Genomic DNA, 23,901 nt, shown 5'->3' with positions numbered 1-23,901 from the left:
GTCCACTCTCTGCTCTGCTTTTCTGGCTGGGCAAAAGGTAGAATCTGTGGTCACAGGGCAGGTCTGTCTCACCAGAGCCTGGCCTTCCTAGAACTGTGCTCTGACCATAAGCGAGTAGAATGAAGTTTTAAGGCAGAGCAAGAACGTCCATCAGGAGCCCTCACTCCTTTTTTCCACCCATGCACCCTGCTACCCATCAAACACAGGGGCTTATTGCAGTGCTAGGAGGACATTTGAAATGCCACCTTCAGCATCCTCAAGTAAAGGAGCTTGGAAATCAGACCAGCCTATGTTGGAATCCCCCTTGTGCCACTTTAGAAGCTACGTGATCTTGAGCAATCCCCCTTGTGCCACTTTAGAAGCTACGTGATCTTGAGCAAGTTCACTTTACCTCTCTGAACCTCAGCTTCTTCATTTGAAATATGGGACCTTTTGCTAGATTTCATAAGACTTAAGTTAGGTAAGACATGTGAGTGCATCTTATATGTGTGTTGGGTGAGTGTCAGCCTCCTTTTCTAAGAAGTTCCTGCTTTGACCTCATTTGGAAGTTACTGGAGAAGTACAAACTGCTGTGGTCCTAGGAGGAGATGATAAATACTCTTGAGCCATCTCAATAAAGCCCTCTGCAGCTGCCCATTCTGGGGCTGCCCAACCCCACCTGTTCAGGTCTAGTTTGTGCTTCTCCCATGTAAGCACATTTTTCAAATCCTCACCACATCATTGCAAAACAGACTGGGCACGCATTTCTCCCCTTGTTTCATAGACGGGCAGGCTCCAGGCCTTGAGACTTCTGTGGTTTATCCTAGGCCACCCAGCAAGCCAAGGTATGGCCTAGAACAGGCTTCCTCAACCTCGGTGCCACTGACAATTGAGGGGGAATCGTTCCTCGTTGTAACAGGCTGTCCTGTGCCTTTGTGGGATATTTAGCAACATCTCTAGACTCTACCCACTAGATGCCAACAGTACCCCACTCCCAGCCGTGACAACCAAAAATGTCTCTGGACATTACCAAATGTCCCCTTGGTGGATAATACCAGCACCATTGAGAATCACTGGCCTAGAACTGTTTGTTCAGCATGTAACCTAATGTTTTCTTTGAAAACACAACTCCAAGGGCCAAAATTTTTCTTCTTCTCATAACATATAACTTAATCTGTTGAAAGCAGATAGAGCCCATATTTCAACATTCACATTTGGCATCTTTTTCCAAGTATTTCCAGGGTGTCAATTAGGGAAAATGGAAAAAGAATATTGGACACATGCCATTTTTCCATTGGGCTTTGAGAAAATCCCCATCTTGAATTTTCCTAGTATATCTCTGTCCGATAAGCCCACTCATAAAACCAGGGCCTTAGCCAGGGCCACACAGGACTCCTTACGGACACACCATGATCAGGGCCTTACTGCTGTCTACGTTGGTGGCTGGAGGTAAGCCCTGTTGCCCAGAGGCACTTTTCCAGCCTCCTGGTGGAACTGGGGATGGGACCTCCCTGCACCCACGGGGCTCAATCGTGTGGTTGTTAAGAAAGTTGGAGTGAAATTTAAGAAAAGTGCAACAAAGTGTAGGACTCTACAACCTGTAAGGATCCTTCCAGAACAGGGATTCTGTATTTGGGGGTTGGGAATTCAGGAAGTGTGGGGTAAATTGTTTGGGCCACTGCCTCCTGGGTTTACAACCCTTCCTCTTTCTACAGCTCTCAGCTGTGGAGTCCCCACTTACCCACCACAACTGTCCAGAGTGGTTGGAGGTGAAGATGCAAGGCCCAACAGCTGGCCCTGGCAGGTGAGTCCCCTATACTCTACTTCTTGCCTCCCTGTCCTTACATACGTAACATCATAACATGTTATGATGTTAGATACATAACATCACCACAGGGTCTATTGCACTGGCAAAAATGAGGATTGGTGGAGACTCAAAGGGCAGATGGGGGAATTCAACAATAAAAAATACATTTCTGTGCCCTTGGTCAACCTTGGGGGTGGAAGGAGAGGGGCCTTCTCTAACGCAGATAAAGATCTGCCCTAGCCCACAACCCATCCACACAAATTCACAAATACATTCTTTCTGTTAGCCAATCAGATGCTTGCTTACAAATATACTGTTATCTGATGATCCATTCATCACTCTCTATGCAAATATTCCTTGCTTTCAGGAACCAATCAGTGCTATTTTATGCAAATTAATTCTTGACTATAGGCAAATCAGTATTACCAATAAAGTAAATGCCTTCTTACCTTGAAATAATTCTAACAATAAGGTGACTACAAATGCTGGGTGGGGCACAGGCACAAATTACTAGGACCTGTTAGTGGTAGGACTCATGAAAGAAATATGTGAGGCTTATACTGACATAAAAAAATATAGTAAAATCTCTCTTATCTGACATGATTGGGATTGAGTAATAGGCTCAGTGATAAAGAACACACCCACCAATGCAGGAGACCTGGGTTCAATCCCTGGGTCAAGAAGATGCTCCAGAGAAGGAAATGGCAACCCACTCCAGTATTCTTGCCTGGGAAATCCCATGGACAGAGGAGCCTGGTGGGGCTACAGTCCGTGGGGTTGCAAAGAGTCAGATATGAGTTAGCAACTAAACAATGAATCAAAAGATTGGTTATAGATAAATTATTAGAAATCACACATATCCTTTAAACATTTATTTTAATTGAAAACTTGTAAATACACAGTTAGTCACCAATCTATCTTATATAAATCATCCCTACAATATATCATCTGTAATTCCATTTCTTTAAAGTAGAGTAACTGACTATGAGATACTCAAGAAGCAATCTGACAGTCCTTCCAGATTGTGATGACCTTTTTTTCTCCATTTTTCAGTTTTTTCATCCATGCCTAATTCACAGCAATTTTTTAAAAGGCATGGTTATCTGGTCTCTTCCAAGCACTTACCTTAGTTTCCATGTAAACCACAACCATCTTTTAGAACTCATATTTCATTGGTTACATATTTAATTAATACACATAATTACAATATGAGTACAACTGGCATATGCAGGTTTGGGAGCAGAAGGGTTGAGTGGGGTGAGTTTACAATGTAAGTGAGTGCTCAGAGTGCCCCATGCAGCCATCGGTAGGTTTCATGGAGGGAATGCAACATTCATTTATCTTCCTTTCAATTAGGAGAGCTTCAGTCATAGATAGTGACAGACAATTCATAATTTATGTATTGGATTGGCCACAAAATTCATTCAGATTTTTCTATAAGATGTTACCAAAAGAAAACCCAAACAAATTTTTTAGCCAACCCAATACTTAGCTCTGTGTACTTTTGCCAGTTCTTCTACTTTTCTCACACTCCCACAATATATTTTTTTCTGGAAAGTTAGAAGAGGGGCCCTGGGGCCCTATACCTCCCCCTTAAGTAGAGGCCACTCTTGTGCTGAGAATCAGTCAATGCTGCCTACCAAAATATCTCCTCACCCTCTGGACCATTTGCTCACCTCTGTACCACTTGCTGATACAAAGGTATCCTTGCCTTGGGAACCAATTGATGCTAGTCTTAGAAGGGTCTCACTACACTTCCTGCTTCTGCTTCCCTAGGAGATTTTTTTAATCAGGATGGGTGGGCAGGTCAAGCAGGGTGGGGACCAGGGTGAGGCAAACGAGGCACTCACTTTAGGGGCAAAAGTTAAGGAAGTGCCACAAAACTCAGTAACCAAAATGAATTTTTAATGCAATGTTTTTTAAAAATCAAACTTTATCATAATGAAAAAAATATCAAAAATTTAAACAAATATAATTTGCTCTGCATTGGCTGAGAGGTCTCTTCTGTTCCACACTCATCTCAAGATTATGATTCTAGGTCACAATCCACTAGACACTGGAAAATAAAGCGCTAGATGATTTAAAATTAAAGTAGGGTGTGTAGGATTTCACTGGTGGCCCAGTGTTTAAAACTCCTCATCTCCACTGTAGGGGGCGTGGATTCTATCTCTGGTGAGGGAACGAAGATCCCACATGCTGCAGGGCATAGCCAAAAAAAAGAAAAAGATAATAATAAAGTAGGATGTGTAAAGATGTGTAAAGTTCCACATAGATTCTGGAGTCAGACTATTCATGCTATGCCACATACTAGCTGTACAAGTGCAGCAACTCAATTTACCTTTCTCAGTGAGTAATATGAAAAATATATGGCACCACTCATGATGTGGACCATGTTGTACAAGTTTCTATTCATTGCCTTAGTTTATTCATCTGTAAAGTGGGGATAATAATAGTGCTTCATGAGATCACTGTGACTGTGATGTGAGCTTACTTACACTCTGAGCTCAGAACAGTGTCTGGTATATGGTAAATGTTCAAATTATTAGACATTTGAAGTGTTAGCTATTATGATTATTAATCATCCCAGGAGCCCCAGACAAGCATTATAATCCCCATTTCCGAGACAAGGTAACTGGGGCTCAGAAAAAGTATATAATTGCCCTGAGTGACCCAGCGAGCCTGGGGGAAAGTACAGAGTCAAATTTGGCTTAACCTTTGCTCTTGTGGCCACACTTTGCTGCCCACAAATTATATGTTTACACATTACTTCAAATTTTCACATTGGTAGGATGATTTCAGCCTATTTGGAGATTTTGGGGTGGGGCATCCTTTTAGGTATCTTTGTAATTTTGTCTAGTTTTAAGCACTGTTTTTAAAAAGTCAGTTAATCTAAGTCCCCTTAATGTGAGGCAAACAAGAAGATGTCATGGGGATAATCAGAAATGATGTTTGGAGAAAAGCAGCATCACTCCTGCTTTCCCTCCACAGGAACCGTGGTCAGAGCAGGCCATGCTCTGCTGTCACCTCCCTCCTTTCTACTTGGCCTTGGCAGGGACTTCAAGGGGAAGGAGCTGGGACAGCTTCCACAGAGACCCAAATGGTGCCAAATGCAACCCCCTTCAAGTTCCAGTCCACACCTATCAAATCTAAGTGGAAACAAGTTTTTCTTTAAAAAAAAAAAAAGGTTGAGGAGTCATCAGGGGTAAAGTACACTTAAGTATTTTCATATTCCTATGAGTGGATTTAGTCTTCAAGGAAAAACTGAAGAGCAATAGGCGACAAGTTCGGCAAGAGAGACCAGACACTTGCCCTGCTGAGTCCATTTTCATTCATTCACTCACTTTCTGATTAACTCACTTGTTCAATTTATTAAGGACCCACTATGAGACAGGAACTGTTCTAGGCACCTGGAATACAGCAGTGGAAAGAAAATTCACAGAGCTTATATTAAAGTGGGAGAATGAGGCTATCAGTCATTGAATGCGCAAATTCATAACATCAGGTGATGATAGACACTATGATGAAGAATAAAACAGGACAAGAGGAAAGAGCTGTGTGCATCCATATGTGTGCATGGGTGTGTAAGGATATGCGTGTACACTTGTGTGGACATGAGTGTGCATACCCTTAGATGAGGTGGTCACAGAGAACCTCACAGGGAAGGTAACCTTGAACACAGACCTGCAGGAAGTGAAGGAGAAAGCTATGCTAATACTTTAGAGAAGAATAGTTCAGGCAGAAGGAATAGCAAACGCAAAGGCTCTGAGGCAGAAATGGGCTTGTTGTGTTTCCAGAGCCTCGCGGAGGTCAGTGTGACTGGAGCAGAAAGGGGAGTGAGAGCCTGTAAGGTGAGGGTGGTCATGTAGAACCTTGTAGGGCATTGTACAGTTTGGGGTCTACATCGTATGAGAGCGGAAGCCACTGGCAGGTCAGAGCAGAGGAGAAGCATAATTAAGCTCACATTTTAAAAGGATCATTCTGCCCACTGTGTTGAGAAATGGGGTGAGGAAGGGGCCAGACTGAGATCAGGGACAAACATAGGAAGCTGCAATAATAATCCAGGTGAGATGTGAAGATGATGGGGACCAGCAATTGAGGTGGTAGGAGGGAGGCGTTCTGTCCACATATTCTGGAAGTAGAGCTGGTGGGATTTGCTGGTGGGTTCGAATGAGGCATATGAGAGAAAGAGAAGCGTCAAACTCACTGCCAAGAGTTTTGGCCTGAACAGCAGGTACAGCTGGTTTGCCATTTACCAAGACAAGAAAATTTAAGGAAAGCACGGATTCGGGGAGTGGGCAGAAGGGATAAAAATTTTGCTTTACACATATTAAATTGGAGGAATATGTCCTGAAGAAATAGCTCCCAAGAAAGGAAAAATCCCAACAAGTCGCGCTACAGAAAGATGCTCAAAACAATTACTTCTTGGACTTCGCTAGCAGTCCAGTGGTTAAGACTCCCCACTTCCAATGCAAGGGGCGTGGCTTCCATCCCTGGTTGGGGAACAAAGATCCTACATGCCTTGCAGCACAGCCAAAAAAAATTTTTTTTAACTAATTACTTCTTAATAGAGTTTTTATTTACATTTTTGACATTTTGTGCATCATAGATTTTTTGTGTGTTAATTTTCTAAAGATTATTACAATGTTATGTAGCTGGATTAGCATTTCTTCGTGCCCCCTTAGATTTTGCACCTGAGGCGAGTGTCTTGCTTGCTCAACTTCCCGTGCCCCCACTCCCGGGTCTGGGATGCTGCAGAGCAGAGGGTCCAGCCCTTTCAGCTATGGGATCACCTGTGCCTCTTCCCAGGTCTCCCTGCAGTACAGCTCCAGTGGCCAGTGGCGTCATACCTGCGGAGGATCTCTGATAGAACAAAATTGGGTCCTGACAGCAGCCCACTGCATCAGGTAATTGCTATTCCCCCGTCTCCCCGCCCGCTCACCCTACTAGCCAGCACTCATCTCTCAGTTAGAGCCCAGATGGCCCAAACCACCCCATATAAAGGAGCATCGCACATAACCACTTCCTTGGCCAAGAAATACACTCTCTTCGATCTACAGTTCAGTCTGTTGGTCAGGTGATAGACCCATATATATATATGGATTGACCGTCCTGTGCAGGGCACTGAGGGGGACTATGGGGAGGCAGAGGCCCATTTTCTGCCCTTTTGGGGCAAACTAGATACGGCCTCTGGATCTGGAACTGGGTTCACTTGAGCTACTTGAATGACTTCTTCATCTCAATACCATCACCCGCAAAAAAGCAGATAGCGGTGTTTGCAGAAGTTGTAGTTGGGACGCTCAGTCGTGTCTGATTCTTTGCGACCCCATGGACTATAGCCTGCCAGGCTCCTCTTTCCATGGGATTTTCTAGGCACGAATACTGGAGTGGGTTACCATTTCCTTCTCCAGGGGATCTTCCCGACCAGGAATCGAATCCGTGTCTCCTGCATTGGCAGGCAGATTCTTTACCACTAAGCCACCGGGGAAGCATCCATGGGTATTCAGTGTGGATTCAACGAGATGATGCATTAAACGGGCCAGCACAGAGTAAGCGCTCAATAAAAGTGAAACTAGCACCATTATAAAGGCCCACGGGGAAAGGAAAGGCTCTGGGACATCCATTGTTCACCTGTCCTCTTCCTTCCCTCCAGCCTCTGCTTAGCTTACCCAGGCTGGCGCTCAGTGGAGTTTCCACTGGGCCAGTGGGACACTCTCATTGTCAGGGGTGGCCCCTTCTCTCTACCTAATTCACAAGTTCTTTGAGGTGGTGGGGGAAATCACAGAGGTCTGGGATTCAGGAGTCCTGTTTCTAGCTCCAAGTTGTCACTAACGAGCTGGAGAGTAAGACTTTGGACCAGTTAGTCCTTCCTAAGCCTCAGGCTGGCTTCCTAGGTGGTTCAAGGGTGAAGAATCCGCCTGCCAAAGCAGGAGACGCAGGTTTGATTCTTGAGTCAAGAAGATCCCCTGGGGAAGGAAATGGCAACCTACTGCAGTATTCTTGCCTGGAGAATCCCGTGGACAGAGGAACCTGGCGGGCTACAGTCCATGGGGTCACAAAGAGTCAGACACAACTGAGCGACTGAGCACGCACCCTCGCATGCAAGCCGCAGGGTTCCCCATTTAAAAACAGGAAATGAGGAGTTAAACTAAAAAAAATGGCCTTGGGAACTTCCCTAGTGGTCCAGTAGCTAAGACCCTGTGCTTCACTGCAGGGGGCACAGGTTCCATCCCTCGTTAGGAAGTTCTGCATGCCAAATAGTTGTGGCCAAAAAAGATAATACAATTTAAAAAGTAAAATAAAAAAATGCCCTTTAAGTTAAATGACTGCGGTTATCTGTATCCATCTCACTTCCCCTATAGTAATATAGAGCTTATATTATTATAACTTTTATTTTATATTATAGTTTACAGTTGGTATAAGGTAGTTGTAATTACTGTTTTGTTGTAGTCATTATGTTACGTCGTAACTAACCGATTGCCCCAAGGAAAGAAAAATTCCCAGTGCCAACTAGTGGCTCTTGGAGCAGGAGCTGGCTCAGGTCCCCCAGCACTGTCCAGAGCTTGGTCTCTAACCGGTACATTCATTGGGGTGTCCCAGCCCATAGGGCTCAGAGAGAGGAAAGGACAGCCCAGAGCTCACCTTCCCTGCCCGGCCCCCTCTCCCCCAGCTCCTCCAGGACCTACCGAGTGGTGGTGGGCCGGCAGAGTCTCTCCACCGTTGAGTCTGGCTCACTGACCATTGCAGTCTCCAAGTCCGTGATACATGAGAAGTGGAACTCCAACCAGCTCGCCCAAGGGTGCGTTCTGTCTGGGTGCACTTTGGGGGGTGGGTTGGCAGGGACACAGACTGGGGGTGGGCGATCTCACAGAAAGCAGTGGGTGCTGTCCCATCCTTTGCTCCTTCTGTAGGGAGGGGGGAGAGGTTCTCAGCCCCAAAGGGGCCTGCACTGGCATGTGACTGGGGTGGCAGGGGGAACCTAGATCTCCTGCCAGTTAAGTCTACAGTGTTCCGGTCCACCCCAGGCACTCACTGACCGTGGATTTATTCTGTGCCAAACCCTGAGGACACAGAGATGGGTCTACAGGCCCCACGACTGGGAGTGGAGTCCATGAGCAGAGTGGGACATGGTCCTTCCTGCCTTCCTCCACCCTGTACCTCCTCCCAGCAAGATCTTTTAAAAACAAAGACTCCCTGATACCCTGCAAAGCAGCCTCGGTAACAGACACAGGAAGCTAGCCAAGGGTTCAGAGCTCTGCAAAACCCTAGTGATGGTTCCCTGACCAGCAGGGAAACTCTACTTCCCAACTCCTTGGACAAACACATGCCACCCCATGCTCACCCTGAGCCTTTGGTGACCATCCCCCCACCCATGTTCCACACACCACACAGGGTGCTGGACGCAGAGAGATGCACAGGTCACCGCAGCAGCTCTCAGGGAGCCCATGGCCGGAAGTGTGGCTGTGAGGCAGTGCGGGGGTTGGTTAAGGAGCCTGCTGGCTTAGATATGAATAACGACCATGTGGCATTGTTGGCATCTCCTTACCAGGGACAGAAAGTCATCTTCCCTTTTCCTGCTTCCCCATCAGAAGCAGGAAGTATCCATCATCCTCTTCCATCCCAAGAGCACGTCTGCAGTTCCAGAAGGGCCTTTAGAAAGAAGTACCCCAGCCATCTCTTCAAATCTGCATAATTTAACCACACACAGGCCTCTTCTGCAGCCCAAGATGCCACTCTTGAATGGCTGCCCAGAGAGCTCACCCACCAAATCTTCCGATGACTCTGCATCACAGCCCAGGAGAGAGCAGAGGATGCCTTGTGGCCATAACTCTCCGTGCTCTTTCATCTGGGCAGCCTGCTGTGGTCCAGCACTGACGATGGCTCACAAAGGATGCAAGGAGTCCATGAGCCATTAGTCTCTGCCCCCAAAGGGACTAGTCAACTAGATGAAACACACACCGACAAGACATTGGAAAGCCATAAAACGACATGGAATGTGTCCAGAGAAGCTTTAAGAGACGGTAAGGAGATGGCTGGGCAGAGAGTGGAGAGAGATTTTTAGCTACATATGGCCTCTCCATGTGGCCTTGGCTTCTTCATGGCACAGAGCTTAGGATCTAAGAAAAGAAGTCTTGAAAGATCATACAGAAGTTTCATCTCTTGTCATGACTTAGTCTCAGAAGTCAAATGGTGTCACTTCCTAAACATCACAGGCCCCCCATCCCCAACCAGGGGGAAGAAACTGAGACCCCCAACTCTCAATGGACAAAGTGTCAACATCACATTGCAACAAGCACCAATAGGTGGGAAATCTCATTGCAGCCATCGTGGAAAATGTGATTGGCCAATCGCTAAAGGTTTCCTAGACAAGGACGTGAAACTCAGGGATAAATCTGACAGCAGAGCTCAAGGTGGAAGAGAGAGTGAAGAATAAAGGCAAAAAGTCCTTTCGGTCTGAACATCTGCTATTTTCTAAACCAAACACAGGAAGTACAAGGCCAGCATGGACATCACCAAGCAATCATGGATTTATTCCCTTGCTGATCCTGGAAAGAATCTCAGAGTCCTTGTCAACACAGTCTGCCAGGCAACCACAACTAATCCATCAGAGTGGACTTTGCAAGACAGACCTACTTGCCCTCTCTGTTTTAAACAGTCCCCTGAAAGGCCTTTAGGAATTTAGGGCTTCAAGCTCCACCAGGGACAAAATACAGTCCTGGAGGGACTTCTCCAGTGGCCCAGTGGTGAAGACTCTGCCTTTCACTGCAGGGGGTATGGGTTCAATCCCTGGCAGGGGAACTAAGATTCCACACGCTGCTGAATGTGGCCAAAATTTTCTTTTTAAATGCAATCTTGGGGTTTAACCATAACTTCTCCCGATCCCTCGGAACCCCAATGGCAGGAAGATTCAGCATCAGTCCAGCCAGGGACGGGGTTCAGTGATCCAAGCTGGGGCTAGAATCAGAAATATATCCGGGACAGAACCAGTCAACCCTCTGGTTATGCTCTGCTTCTTTTCCAACCCAGGAACGACATTGCCCTGCTCAAACTGGCCAGCTCTGTCCCCCTGACTGACAAGATCCAGCTGGGCTGCCTGCCGCCTGCCGGCACCATCCTGCCCAACAACTACGTCTGCTATGTCACGGGCTGGGGAAGACTGCAGAGTAAGTGGGTGCTGGGAGCCCCATGGCTCCCAAGGGAGGTGGGCAATGTCATCCCGGTTCAGTCAGGGGTTTTCTCTGCGCTCATTATCCAAGGAGTCTGGAAGAAGTGCCTGCTGCCTTGGAGAAGAACGATAGTGTAGACAGACAAGGCCTTCCCAGGTGGCTCAGTGGGTCAAGAATCCACCTGCAATGCAGGAGACGAGATGCAGGAGACAAGCGTTCATCTCCAGGGTTGGGAAGATGCCCTGGAGGAGGACACGGCAACCCACTCCAGTACTCTTGCCAGAGAGGCCTATGGACAGAGAAGCCTGGTGGGCTACAGGCCATAGGGTCGCATAGAGTTGGACACAACTAAAGTGACTGAGCCCGCACACATGCATGCACATAGACAGACAAGAATTCAGAATGCCTGGGTTCAAATCCCAGTTCCTCCACTTATTTGCTGTGTGGCCACCTGCAGATTGCTTAGCCTTTCCACACTGAAGTTTTCTCATCTGTAAAATGGGGATAATAACAGGCTCTGTATCACAAGGTTGTCGATAATCCATTGGAAGCACTTAGCCCAGTGCCTGGCACCTGGTGCTCTGTGTTAGTTGTTGTCACTGTCACCATGACTACATGACATCTGGCACAGAAGTCCCTCCTATGGCCCAAAGCCAGGGCATAAAATAGCATTCACTCCATGACCTCAGGATTCTACAGCTCCACAAAGGTCCCTGGGGTCCTCATCAGAGTCTCCCCTTCCCATCTCAAACCTCACTCGTCATGTGCCGCCTTACCATGCCACTCAGACTCTGACTACGTGTGGGTCTCCCTTTGACATAAGCCCTAAGGGTCAGAAATCCAATGACAGTAAGTCACCAAGAAGGAGCAGAGGACCTGCCCTCCCCTTGGGAAATCACCAGAGGTTTGGAAAATTCCAGGAAGGCCCATGCAAATAAGTGACTATTTTTTCTTATAATGACAAACCTATACGTGACATTTTTTTACAGAGGTACATCGACACACATACACTCAAATTGATATCACTCTCTTGCCTGGCTTATCTGCAAAAATAGGACCCACGGACACTTAGCAGAAGTGAGAAGTGGAGATGTATCTCTTACTTATTGAAATACAAATTCAGCCACTGGTTCATTTATCAGAAAACACCCAGGCAGAATGTATTTCACTGAAGGCAGCAAGAACCAGGGAAGGGTCCAAGTGCTTGACTTTATTCCCAGCTATGTTGGCCACTAGCTGTGTAACCTCAGCTCGTTGGCTTAGCTGGAGTCAGGTGTTCACCCCTGCACCAATCAGCAGTGGCCAATCAACTGTGAGGATACAGTGTAGGCAAATTGGCTGCTTCCATGGCAACCCTATGGATGGAAGGAAGGAAAAGGGACCAGAGAAAAAGGGGCTGGGCAGAAATTTCAGTAGGCATCCCCTACTTGCTTTTTCCCTTTGTCCCTGTAACACCTTCTCTCTTGTCTCATGCAGGCAATGGAGCTCTTCCTGACATCCTGCAGCAGGGCGAGCTGCTCGTTGTGGACTATGCCACATGCTCCCAACCTAGTTGGTGGGGCAGCACTGTGAAGACCAATATGATCTGTGCTGGGGGAGATGGTGTGACCTCCAGCTGCAATGTGAGTCCAGGAAGTCACCCCCCCCACAACAAAATGGAGCTGAAGGTGGGGAGAGTCTTTCGGGGTCCTAGACTCTATCCTCACACCTGCTGGCAAAAGTGCTAGGAAGCAGCTTCACATGTTTGAGACCCTGACCTTTGTCCTTGCAGTCTCCAGAAAAGATGTTTTGAGATTCTCCTTGTAATAGTGTCTACCCTTTCACTGCTGGAAAGTCCTGCCTTGAGTCCCATTGAGGGCTCTCATTACTGTCATCACTCTTATTCTTTCCTCTGTGTAGAAAGAGAGACAAGGGGACCTATTTGCTGAGTCAAGACCTTTCTGAGATGATTTCAAGTTTATCTGTTGAATTAACCCCATTCGTGATGGTCGCTTCAGGGTAGCTACCACACAGCCTTTCTAGACACACCATCTTAACCAATAGACTTGCTATGTGGTGGACTTTGCATCATGAGCACAGAGCAGGAAGGAGCCTCATGTGTCCTTCAGATCACACTGGAGACCTCCACTTTCTGCCCATGCAGACCAGCTCCCAGGAAACTCCCCCAGTGGGAGGAAACTCCCAATGGTGGTGGAGCGCATGAATTTCTAACTCAGGGACACATCTCAGCTCCTTCACTTACTGCCTGAACAACCTCAGACTGAGGGGTTTTGCTTTTCTCTTTGGTGAAATGGTGTGTGTGTTAATCGCTCAGTTGTGTCCAATTCTCTGTGACCAAGTGGACTATAGCCCTCCAGGCTCCTCTGTCCATGGGATTCTCCAGGCAAGAGTACTGGGATGGGTTGCCATTCCCTTCTCCAGGGGATCTTCCTGACCCAGGGATCGAACCCAGGTGTCCTCCATTGCAGGCAGATTCTTTACCATCTGAGCCACCAGGTAGCAATACTTACCTTGTAGATTTTTGTGAAGATGAAATGGAATAAGGCCTATAAAGTGCTCAGCACCATTCCAGGCACCCAGAAAGAGCAAGGGCTAGTTATGGTGCCATCTTGAGCTGTGACTGCAAGGGCTGGCCTCGGGGAACTTGGCGACCCACATGGAACAATATAAATACACTGCCAGTGTGTAAAACAAGGGCTCTGAAGAGCAGCCCCTGCCCCGCCCACCCCCCTGCCCAAGCCCCCAGGCCCCTCCTGACACAACTCTGCTCTTTCCCAGGGGGACTCCGGCGGGCCACTGAACTGCCAGGCGGCTAACGGCCAGTGGCAGGTGCACGGCATAGTCAGCTTCGGGTCCTCCCTCGGCTGCAACTACTACCGCAAGCCCTCCGTCTTCACCCGGGTCTCCAACTACAATGACTGGATCAGTTCGGTAAGAACAGGACACGCCGTGAGCCCCAGGGCCCTGCCCGGCCCCGGCCCAATGAGGGCCATGCCCACCTATGTTCTAAGAATCCCCTCCCTCCTCCTGAGAGCTAGAAAGTGCAGGCTTGGGCAGTCTCCACAGGGCTCCCCATGGGCCTTGACAGTTTCTGTGTAAGTTGAGTGAAAGGCACATAGAGGACAGCTTTGTCCAAAGAGGTTGAAAATAAAGGTTACTCCTCCAGCACTAAGAGCAGTTTTCCTAGGATTCATGGAGTATTTTACTTTCTTTATCTATGTGTAAGCCTAGACCCTACTGCCCAATGCTACATTTATCCGCAAAGCCCCAAACCCAATCATTTGAGTCCCCCACAGCCTTAATTGTTGGAAACTAGTCCTTCTAAAGGGGTTCCCCTATATTTTTAGCAGTTAAAGAGCAGTGTTAAACCTTAATGACCACGATTAAGTGACACATAAGCATTAGTTACCTCCACCGTTAACTGTACATTTAATTTTATGTAGAACCTCTGATGTAAAATATCATTGCAACTTTCTTAGATAATTACAGGAGAGGTAAGAGATTTCCAGAGGCAAAAAGACTTCTTCTTGAATTCAGGAAAAGAGAACCAAACCGTTTTTTAAAAAAGCTGAATCACATGTTCTGGGGTTACATGTGTGCTGTGCTGTGCTGTGCTTAGTCGCTCAGTCGTGTCTGACTCTTTGCGACCCTATGGACTGTCGCCCACCAGGCTCCTCTGTCCATGGGGATTCTCCAGGCAAGAATACTGTGTGGGTTTCCATGCCCTCCTCCAGCGGATCTTCCCAACCCAGGGACCGAACACAGATCTCCTGCATTGTAGGCAGATTCTTTACCATCTGAGCCACCGGGGAAGCCTTGGTTATATATTCAAAAAGCCGTATCTATGTTAATGGGGAAAGATCTATTATAGGTTATTTTATAGCCCAAAGTAAAAAGACTAATATATGTTATTTTATTAGCTGGTAGATAAAATTTTTCTAAATGTAATCAATGCTTGTTTATAGTGGTAGAATTTTTCATTAAAATCAAACAAGTTTAAAAAGTAACAAAAATAAACCAAAGGGTCCCCCAGATATTCTGTAGGGTGGCCAATCATCTCAGTTCACCCTGGACTGGGAGGTTTCCTGGGATGCAGGACTTTGTGTTTCAGACCAAGACAGTCCAGGTAAACGGAGCTGAGTTGGTCCCACTACAACTCCGACTGTGTCCTGTGAGCTCAAAATCAGTTCTTCACAAACTTCCAAACCAGCTCAATTCCTATTTTTTTTAAAACAATGGATAAACATTCATTTATAATGGAAACCAGAAAAAAATTGTATTTAAAAAAAAAACAAAAACAAAACAAGCACCAATCTTGGGAGCAGCCATGGATATAATCAACGGTAGGTGGAAACAGCCAGAACATGGAGGGATGTCACAAGAAGGGCAGGCCTGGGGGGTACCTGGAGGGGGGATTAAGGTGTCGTGCCTGATGATGGATGTTTGGGAGAGGAGGGGAAGAGGAGGACACTGTGCTGATTGGGGGCACGTTTACTTTTTTCCTTTCTTGTTTGCGCTGGTCTTCCTTGCTGTGTGCAGGCTTCCTCTAGTTGCAGTGAGCCGGGGCTACTCTCCAGTTGTGACGTGAGGGTTTCTCATTGCAACGGCTTCTCTTGCAGAGCACGGGCTTCCGTAGATGCAGCACATGGGTGTAGTCGCCTCTCGGCATGTGAAATCTTCCTGGACCAGGGATCAAACCCATGTCCCCTTGCATTGGCAGGAGGACACTTTTTTTTTTTTTTTTTTAACTTTTTTTAATTTAACCCTCCCCCGGGAGGACACTTTTTAACCCACCCCCCAGCACTGCCACCACCTCAGTTTGCTCTTCTGTAAAATGGGACTTGAACTAGATCAAGACTCACTCACTCTTTTAGGAGCCAGAACAAGTGGGAGTTGTAGTGTCAGAGCTCTCAAAGACAGGAAAGTTGGCATCTGATTTCATTATTTTAAGTTGAATTTACAGAGAGCTGTTTAATGAAACCAAACCAACACTCTATTATAAAATCAGATATGACACCACAGCCGTGAGCATGTGGTCCCAGGAGGAAGACAGCACTGTCAAATGGGCAGTGTCAAAACAAGCAGGTGGCCGTCTCCAAGTTTTCCCATTAATACTTGCCGGCTCCTTGCTCATTTGTCTGTCTGTTGGCGTTCCTTTTGCCAACAAGTGGTTATAGGCACCAGAGGTTCCAGAAAAGTTTGTTAGAGAAAATGTAAAATCAAGAAGAGAGTGGCCATTAATTTACAAGATTTTTTTCAGTCAACGGGGGAAAAGCTATGATCTCATCCTGGCAGAGGAAAACCCAAGTCCGACTTTGGAGGTGCCACCAGCATTTCAAAGGAGCCTGGCCCAGGATGGATTAGATGGGAGGATAAGTAGGGTGTTTTCCAGCCAAATCTGAGGATGCTCTCCAGCCCCAGCTGCTGTGTGAGTCACCAGGCAGCTGGCCCTGGCAGCACCTTACCAGGAGCAATTGTCCTGTCTTCTGGTCCCAATATCAGCTGTTCCCAGCCACAGACACACGCACAACAGAGCGGGCCTCAGCTGAAAGCCTGATGTCAGAGGGAATCAACAAGGCTCGCGAGGCAGCTGGGCAGGGGTCCTGCGTTCCCGGAACAGCAGTCAGGGTAGGCACTTGTGCCCGTGATAGATTCCAGGAGCAGCAGAGCCAAGCTGCCAGCTGTCCTCTGGGGGAGGCCACCCCGGCAACTGCAGAGGGGCCAGTGGAACCTTGCGGTGGTCCCAGCCCGGGGGGCACACTGTATGCAGCCTGGAGTTCCAAATCCAGACAGGTGACAAACCAAGGTCAGGAGCTGCAAAGTTGACAGGAGACAGGTGGCCGGGGGCGTTCATCCTTTCAATAGATATCAAATGAATCATCAGTATTCACCAGCTTTATTTTTATTTCAGAAGGTAATACATACTCTTGGTAAAAAATATGAAAAGAATATAGGAGTGTATCAAGTCAAAAAGTAGACACCCCTCACTTGTATGACACCTGCAATCCCACCATCCACACAACACTTGGTGTGTGGTCTTCTTGATTTACTTAGGTTCATCTATAAAACATTTATATATGTACATATAAACACACTGTCTTCTAACCAAAAATAGGATTTTACTTCTCATACTGTTCTGCAACTTGGTTTTTTCACTTAACACTGTATCACACTGTACATGTGAGCCCATATATATCTATTCATTCTAAGTAAGATTCCATAGTATGAATATAATGAATGAAGCTTTCATCTCTTTTCCTATTTTCCCCTCTCACATGGCTGCAATGAACATCCATGGACATACATCCTTGCACTGGTCAGTCTCTACGCTACACAGATCCTGCAGCATCAAAGGATCATGGAGCTGGCACATTAGAATGTTTAATAGATGCCAAATAGCTTCTGAAAACGGGTTACGGCCCCTTCCATAGTGCACAACAGTGCCTGGCAAACAGCAGCAATTGTTAACCATTTCGGGTCTCTCAAATCTTTTGAGAAGCAAATCACATCTACAAACATGCCCATGAGTTCCCAGCCCTACTCCACCTCCGCCCTGAAGCCCAAACTGAACTGCTGGCTAAGTCTCCTTTTTTACAGGAAATCCATTTAAAGCTGTGATGACATCTTTTCTCCCAAGCATCATTGGAGCTCCTGGGGAGAGCTGCTTCAACTCCGGCTGCCTGATTCACACAGGCAGTGCAGAGTGGGGAGGGAGAAAGCTGGGAATCTGCACACAAGGCTCTGCTCTATTGAGTTAATCTGATTATTTTCTTGTGTGTGCTGCAGGTGATTGAAAATAACTAACCACCAGAAGTCCCTGGGACTGTTTCAGGCTTGGAAAGGTCACAGGAGAAAAATAACAATAAAGTGACAACTACTTGAATCACATCTTGGTGAGAGTCTTATTAGCAAACCATACTCATGTCTAGGGCCCTGAAAGCAAGAAACAGGCTCGGGGTCTTTAAGCTGAGCTTACAGGCTCAGCAAGTGGGTGGGGGATGGGGGGTACAAGGGTCCTGAAGCCAGGAAGACACAGGCTGGACTCAAGAAGGCCCAAGTCTGGCCGTGTCTCTCCACTGGTTAATTGTGTTCCGTGGACAAGTGACTTAACCTCCCCTAACACACGGCTCCCACCCCAGTCACTTCTTGGGATGGGGGTAGGGGGTTCAAAAGAAATAAGAGCTGGGGAAATATTTGGGAAATATTTCCCCAAAAGCCACAGTCTCCTTTATATAAGAAACAATAAAAAGTTAGAGCAAATTAAGGGGGAAATGGGTGAAAGAGAGTCCATATTCACCTTTTTATTTTTTTAAAGAACACTGCAATATAAAAAAACTTGATAATTTTTAAAATTTCATTTAGGATTTATGGATTCTAGCTCTTCAGATTCTGGTAGCCCTAAACTGATCTAAGAGAGATGCTGGTTTGTTTGTAGCCAAAATTTCCTAAAGATCAGTGGTTCTCCAGTAGGGGTCTATGAGGAAGATTTGGCAATGTCTGAAGACACGTTTGGTTGTCAAGACTCAAGAGAGGTGGGTGGAGGCCAGGCTGCTCAACATCCCACAGTGCACAGGATGGCCCCACAACAGAGGATTCTCTGGCCCCAGTGTCAGCTGTGCCGAAGCTGAGAAGCCCTGATGTAGAGAAAACACAGGGGTCACAGGCCACAGCCACCAGCCATGAATGGGTCACGGGCAAAAACTCCATGATGTCCACGGCATTCTGCTCCTCCTCCTCCATCGCTGGTCATCTGGCTCCAACTTGGAAGCTACTAGGACTGTCTGCCATCCATGGGGAAAGAGCAGACCCTCTACAGGCTACAGAATCCTCTGATGGATATCGGCCACAGTTGTAGGAAAGTCCAGGCCTTAGCCACAGCCAGAGCTGGAGCAGGAAGTTTCAGGGTGAATGGTAAGGCAGGGTGAGGGGTCCTGAGCTCATTATGTTTTAAAGAAAAGTTTTTTCCGGAGGAAATTAAAACAGCCCGGCATCTGTTTGTAAATTCCTTTCACTGAAACAGCATTAGCGACCTGTGAAAACACAACCACAGGGAGGCCTGTGAGTCAGAACTTTAAAAACAACTCTAGGGACTTCCCTGGTGGCCCAGGAGTTAAGACTTCGCCTTCCACTGCAGGGGATGCAGGTTTAATCCCTGGTCAGGGAGCTAGGATCCCACAAGGCTTGTGGCCAAAAAACCAAAGCAGAAAACAGAAGCAATGTTGTAACAAATTCAATAAATACTTTAAATATGGTCCACGTCAAAAAAATCTTTAAAAAAATAAAATAAAACAAAAAATAGCTCTGGCTGCAGCCTTCTTGAGTGTGTGTATGTGCATGCGTGTGCTGGGCAGGGGGTGGAGATAAGGGAACAAGCATCTCAACTATAAGTTTAGAAAAGTCAAAATTCACCATAGAAATAACAAAATAATGCCATTTGCAGCAATATGGATAGACTTAGAGATAGTCATACTGAGTGAAGTCAAACAAAGACAAATACCGTAAGTGTAGTGAAGTTGCTCGGTCGTGTCTGACTCTTTGTGACCCTGTGGACAGTAGCCTACCAGGGTCCTCGGTCCATGGAAATTTTCCAGGCAAGAGTACTGGAGTGGGTTGCCATTTCGTTCTCCAGGGGATCTTCCCGATCCAGGGATTGAACCCGGGTCTCTCGCATTGCAGGCAGACGCTTTACTGTCTGAGCCACCAGAGAAGCCCATATACACACCACTATAAAATAGATAACCAATAAGAGCCCACTGTATAGCACAGGGGACTCTACTTAATAGTCGGTGATGGCCTATGTGGGAAAAGAATCTAAAAAGAGTGGATAAATGTATGTATAACTGATTCACTTTGCTGTTCACCTGAAATTATTAATAACACAACACTGTACACAACTATACTCCAATAAAAGTTTTCTAAAAAGAAAATTCAAAATTCAAAAATTCATAAAATTCAAGTCAGATTAAAAGGTCTACATAAAGAAAAGTTGAGAGAAGAGACCAGGCCCAGGAGTTGAGCACATTGCTTAACCCTGATGGGCCCCCAACTGCCTGTGAGACTTTCTCTTCCACGGCCATGGCTCACGGCACCCCTGGAGTCCTGCCAGGGATGGCCCTGCACCTGCTTTTCTCCTCTCCTCTGCTCAGCAAAGCTGAGCCAGAGACTCCCCAGGAGGAAGGAGTGGTCAGGGCCCTCACAGCCCCTTCTCGTGGCACAAATAACCTGAGCAGAGCAGGAGGGGACCCCGCATGTTCTGAGCCCCTTGGAGGAGAAGCCACTCTGAGTGGGGCATTGTCCATCCGCACTTCGCTATTCTCACTGGGGCCTCCCAAGTCGGGAGATACTAAAGGGATTCCTGATTCTTGAGGGTCAAGAGTAAAGACTACACAGAGGGGCAGAGGGTACAGGCCTGCAACCTGCCATCAGGGGCTGTGCTCGGGTACTGGGCTGTCCCACGCTGGCAATGAGGACCGGCTCCATCAGTGGGAAGTGTGGGAGGTGTCAGCCTGGCACCTCAGAGGCCAGGGAAGGCTGTCTTTGGCATAATGAGCAAATGTCACCGCAGGCAGCGTTGCTGTTCGTTGTTTTAGTCACTTAGTCGTGTCCAACTCTTCTCAAGCCCATGGACTGCAGCTTGCCAGGCTTCTCTGTCCATGGGATTCTCCAGGCAAGAATACTGGAGTGGTTTGCCATGCCCTCCTCCAGGAGATGTTCCTGATCCAGGGATCGAATCTGCATCTCCTACACTGGCAGGCATATTCTTTACCACTGAGCCACCAGGGAAGCCCCACTACAGGCAGTAACTTCGTGCATTTACAGAAGCAAAAGCATCAACCCTCAGGGCAAGCCTTTGGCTTGCAGAAGAAATCTTTGGCTTGGGCTTGGGGCCCTGCTCACCCCCACCCTGGGGAGGACACACTGGCCCTCCAGCAGCCTCACCCTGAGGAGGAGGGTCTGAAGGTCCTCACAGTGAGCCCACTGCTCAAAAATGCTGTCCAGGGTCTCGATGTACCAGGAGCCGCTCTTGGGATCCCTCCAGGAGACAAAGCCTGCAGAAAGAGAAAGGCTGAGCTTCGCTGGGGAGCCACCCTCCCCACGCAGGTGGGCCCGCCCCCAGACCTTGACTGATGTCCATAGCCCTCTAGAGCCTGCATCTCTGGGCTCTGCGTGATCTTATTTCATCCTCGCCACCACCCTGTGACTTTGGTTAGGGTTCTTGTTTTCCCAACAAGGCAATCCAGGCTTGGAGAGGTCAAGTGAGTCTTCCAAGGGATAAGAAAGAAGGAAACAAACATTTGTCACACCTGCTGTGTGCCAGGCACTGGGCTCAGCAGTGGGCCAGCCACCTTGTTAAAATCACCATGATGATCCCCAAGGTACAGTTAATATTCCCATTTTAAAGATGAGAAGACTGAGGCAGGGCCAGGACAAGGGTGAGGAGACTAAGGCAAAGGTGCTTGCCTCCTTTCATTGTGCGTTCTAGGCACCTTGACTGCCTCGCCCTGAGCTGAAGCTCAGAGAGGTGAAGTAACTTACTCAGGGTCACAGAGGCAACGAAGCGGCAGAACCAAGACTCACACCCAGGTCTTTCCTTCACAGCACTGCTGCTTCCAGGGCAGATGAGGGGACTTGCCAGCTAGAAGGACGAGGTCTCCGGATCCGCTCACCTGGGAAGGTGGAGTAGGACACCAAGATGTCGCTGGGCGTGGGCAAACTAGACACGGCATCTGGCTCGTCAATGGAACGTGGGCCTTCCTGGAATGGGGTAGCATCCGCCTCAGGGTCGCTACTGGGGGTCTTATCTTCAGGGGAAGTGGACTCCACCTCAAACCCGTGGTCTTTCTGCTCTGCAGGAAGCGGAAACAGACTCAAGTTGTCAGTGAGACACCCAGGCCAGGGCTCCCACTTCTCCGAGCCACCAGCCCTGAGAGGCCTGATCCCCTCTGGAGCCAGGGGCCTAGTGCCGGGCCAACATGAGCAGGAAGCCTCAACAGGAGCTTTACTTTTACTAAAACAAAATTTTTGCATGTTCATTAAATAAAGTGGGGGCGGGGGGGAGCCAGAATGCAGACATTTTAAAAACAGCAAAATAAACCAGTTAGATGGTATACACGCCGAAGAACTGGAAACAGGTGTTCAAACAGGAACTTATGTAGCAACGGTCATCATATTATTAACAACAGACAAAAGGCAGAAACCACTCATGTGTCCAGGGACAGATGAATGGAGGTATAAACATCCAATAGAATATTACTCAAGCTTAAAAAGGGATGAAATACTGCATCATAATACACTGTGGATGGGCCTCCAGAGTAGGCTAGGTGAAAGAAGCCAAATGTCAAAGGCCACATGATATCCTGTTTATATGAAGTATCCAGAAGAGGCAAATCCAGACAGAAGAACGCAGATTAGTTGTTGTTAGAAGGGGGAATGGAGGGACTGCTACCGGGTATGCAGTTTCTTTGGGAGGAAGATGAAATGTTCTAGAATTAGATGGTGATGGTGTTCCCACAACATTGTGACTGTACTGACAAACACTGAATTGAACAATTTTAAACAGTTAAAATGGCAAATTTTATTTTATGTCATTAAAGATCAAGTCACAGGCTTCCCTGCTGGCTCAGTGGTAAAGAATCAGTATGCCAATGCAGGAGACACAGGTTCAATCCCCGGTCTGGGAAGATCCCACATGTAACTGAGCCCATGCACCACAACTGTCGAGCCTGTGCTCTGGAACCCGGGATAACTACTTCATAACTACTGAAGTCCAGACACCCTAGAGCCCAGCTGTGCAACAAGAGAGGCCACCTCAGTCGGAAGCCCATGCACCACAACTAGGGAGTGGTCCCCCACTCACTGCAACTGGAGAAAGCCTGTGTGCAGCCACGAAGACCCAGCACAGGCAAAAATCAAAAATAAAAACTCAAGTCACATCAGGGAGTTCCCTGGAGGTCCGGTGGTTGAGTTACCACACTTTTATTGCCAGGGGCAAGGGTTCGATCCCTGATCGAGGAACTAAGATCCCACAAGCTACACCACCAAAATGAGAGAAAGAAGGCACCTAAAAAGAGCTTCAGTAAAGACAGGCAGAGGGTGGAGTGGCTCAGAGGCTTCTGGAGCAGGCGGCTGTGACCCAGTCTCCCTTGTGAGAAGGGAGAACAGTCCTGCAGGGAGAAACCGCACCTGTCAGGCAGGTCCCAGGGCAGGAGAGCGGGTTTGTGTGGCTGGATCCATGGTGGGTAACAGCAAGGAACGAGGAAGATCATGGTTCATGGGACAGAGATAGGCCAGATGGCTCTGGAAACCCCACAATAATAACCCCAATGTCGACTGACCTCTCACCTGAAGCTCAGAAACATGGTAATCTGTGATCTCACGGCTAATATGCAGGGGACCAGGACTCCAGCCTACATTCTTCTGGCTCTCAGCTACCCTGCTGCTTCCCATGGGGGCCCCCCAAGGCTGCACGGGGGGCTTCTTAGGTCTGTGAAAACTGGACTGCTATCCCAGGTCACTGCTTCCGGTTGTCTTCTTGACCAAGATTCTGGAATCCAGCCTGGGTTCCGGGAATGACTTGAAGTGGGACAGGGAAGGGCACCTGGGATGGGAGCGTGGGGCTGTGGGTCCGCCCCGGGCAGCAGGGTGCAGTGGGGGAGGGGCACTTCAGCGAGGGGGATGCCCCAGGAAGGGCTGAAGGCGACGGGGCAGGCAGAGGGGCTGCCTCTGAAAATGGAGCAGAGACGATGGGCTCCGGGAGGGGAGGATGGGGGACAGAGGAAGAAGGGGGCCAGACAGGGGATACCGGCTGTGTCTCGACTCACGCGTCACCCTCCTACAAATCTGAGGGGAAGACCTCACCTACGGGTCATGCAGGTAAGGCACTGCTTTCTTCTTAAGGAACCTCAATGACTCAAAACTCCTGGGAGGAAGCCTGACTTCCCATGAGCATAA

General features: G+C 47.8%; 2 protein-coding genes across 3 annotated transcripts in view; one reads left to right on the top strand and one right to left on the bottom strand.

Annotated features, from left to right (window-relative positions):
* The first annotated feature begins 1,373 nt into the window (after positions 1-1,373).
* LOC104995964 (chymotrypsin-like elastase family member 2A) lies at positions 1,374-17,838 on the top strand. The gene is made up of 8 exons (XM_010850044.1): positions 1,374-1,428; positions 1,695-1,783; positions 6,593-6,690; positions 8,454-8,582; positions 10,811-10,947; positions 12,427-12,572; positions 13,729-13,881; positions 17,737-17,838. The coding sequence occupies exons 1-8, from the start codon at positions 1,389-1,391 to the stop codon at positions 17,752-17,754; spliced, it is 810 nt and encodes a 269-aa protein (XP_010848346.1). The 5' UTR covers positions 1,374-1,388; the 3' UTR covers positions 17,755-17,838.
* The window catches only part of CASP9 (caspase 9, apoptosis-related cysteine peptidase), a 25,515-nt gene continuing 18,444 nt past the window's right edge, over positions 16,831-23,901 (bottom strand). For both annotated transcript variants that reach the window (XM_010850046.1, XM_010850045.1), the window contains exons 7-9: positions 21,618-21,797; positions 20,890-20,999; positions 16,831-18,980 (exon numbers count right to left, since the gene is read on the bottom strand). In XM_010850046.1, the coding sequence (XP_010848348.1) occupies positions 18,891-18,980; positions 20,890-20,999; positions 21,618-21,797 (380 nt within the window). In that variant the 3' untranslated portion in view covers positions 16,831-18,890. The remainder of the gene's footprint in view (positions 18,981-20,889; positions 21,000-21,617; positions 21,798-23,901) is intronic.

This window comes from Bison bison, unplaced genomic scaffold, assembly GCF_000754665.1.
Source record: "Bison bison bison isolate TAMUID 2011002044 unplaced genomic scaffold, Bison_UMD1.0 scf7180017864289, whole genome shotgun sequence".
NCBI classification, from domain to species: domain Eukaryota; kingdom Metazoa; phylum Chordata; class Mammalia; order Artiodactyla; family Bovidae; genus Bison; species Bison bison.
Note: the sequence above shows the minus strand (reverse complement) of the source record. Positions and strands in the feature narration are given on the sequence as shown.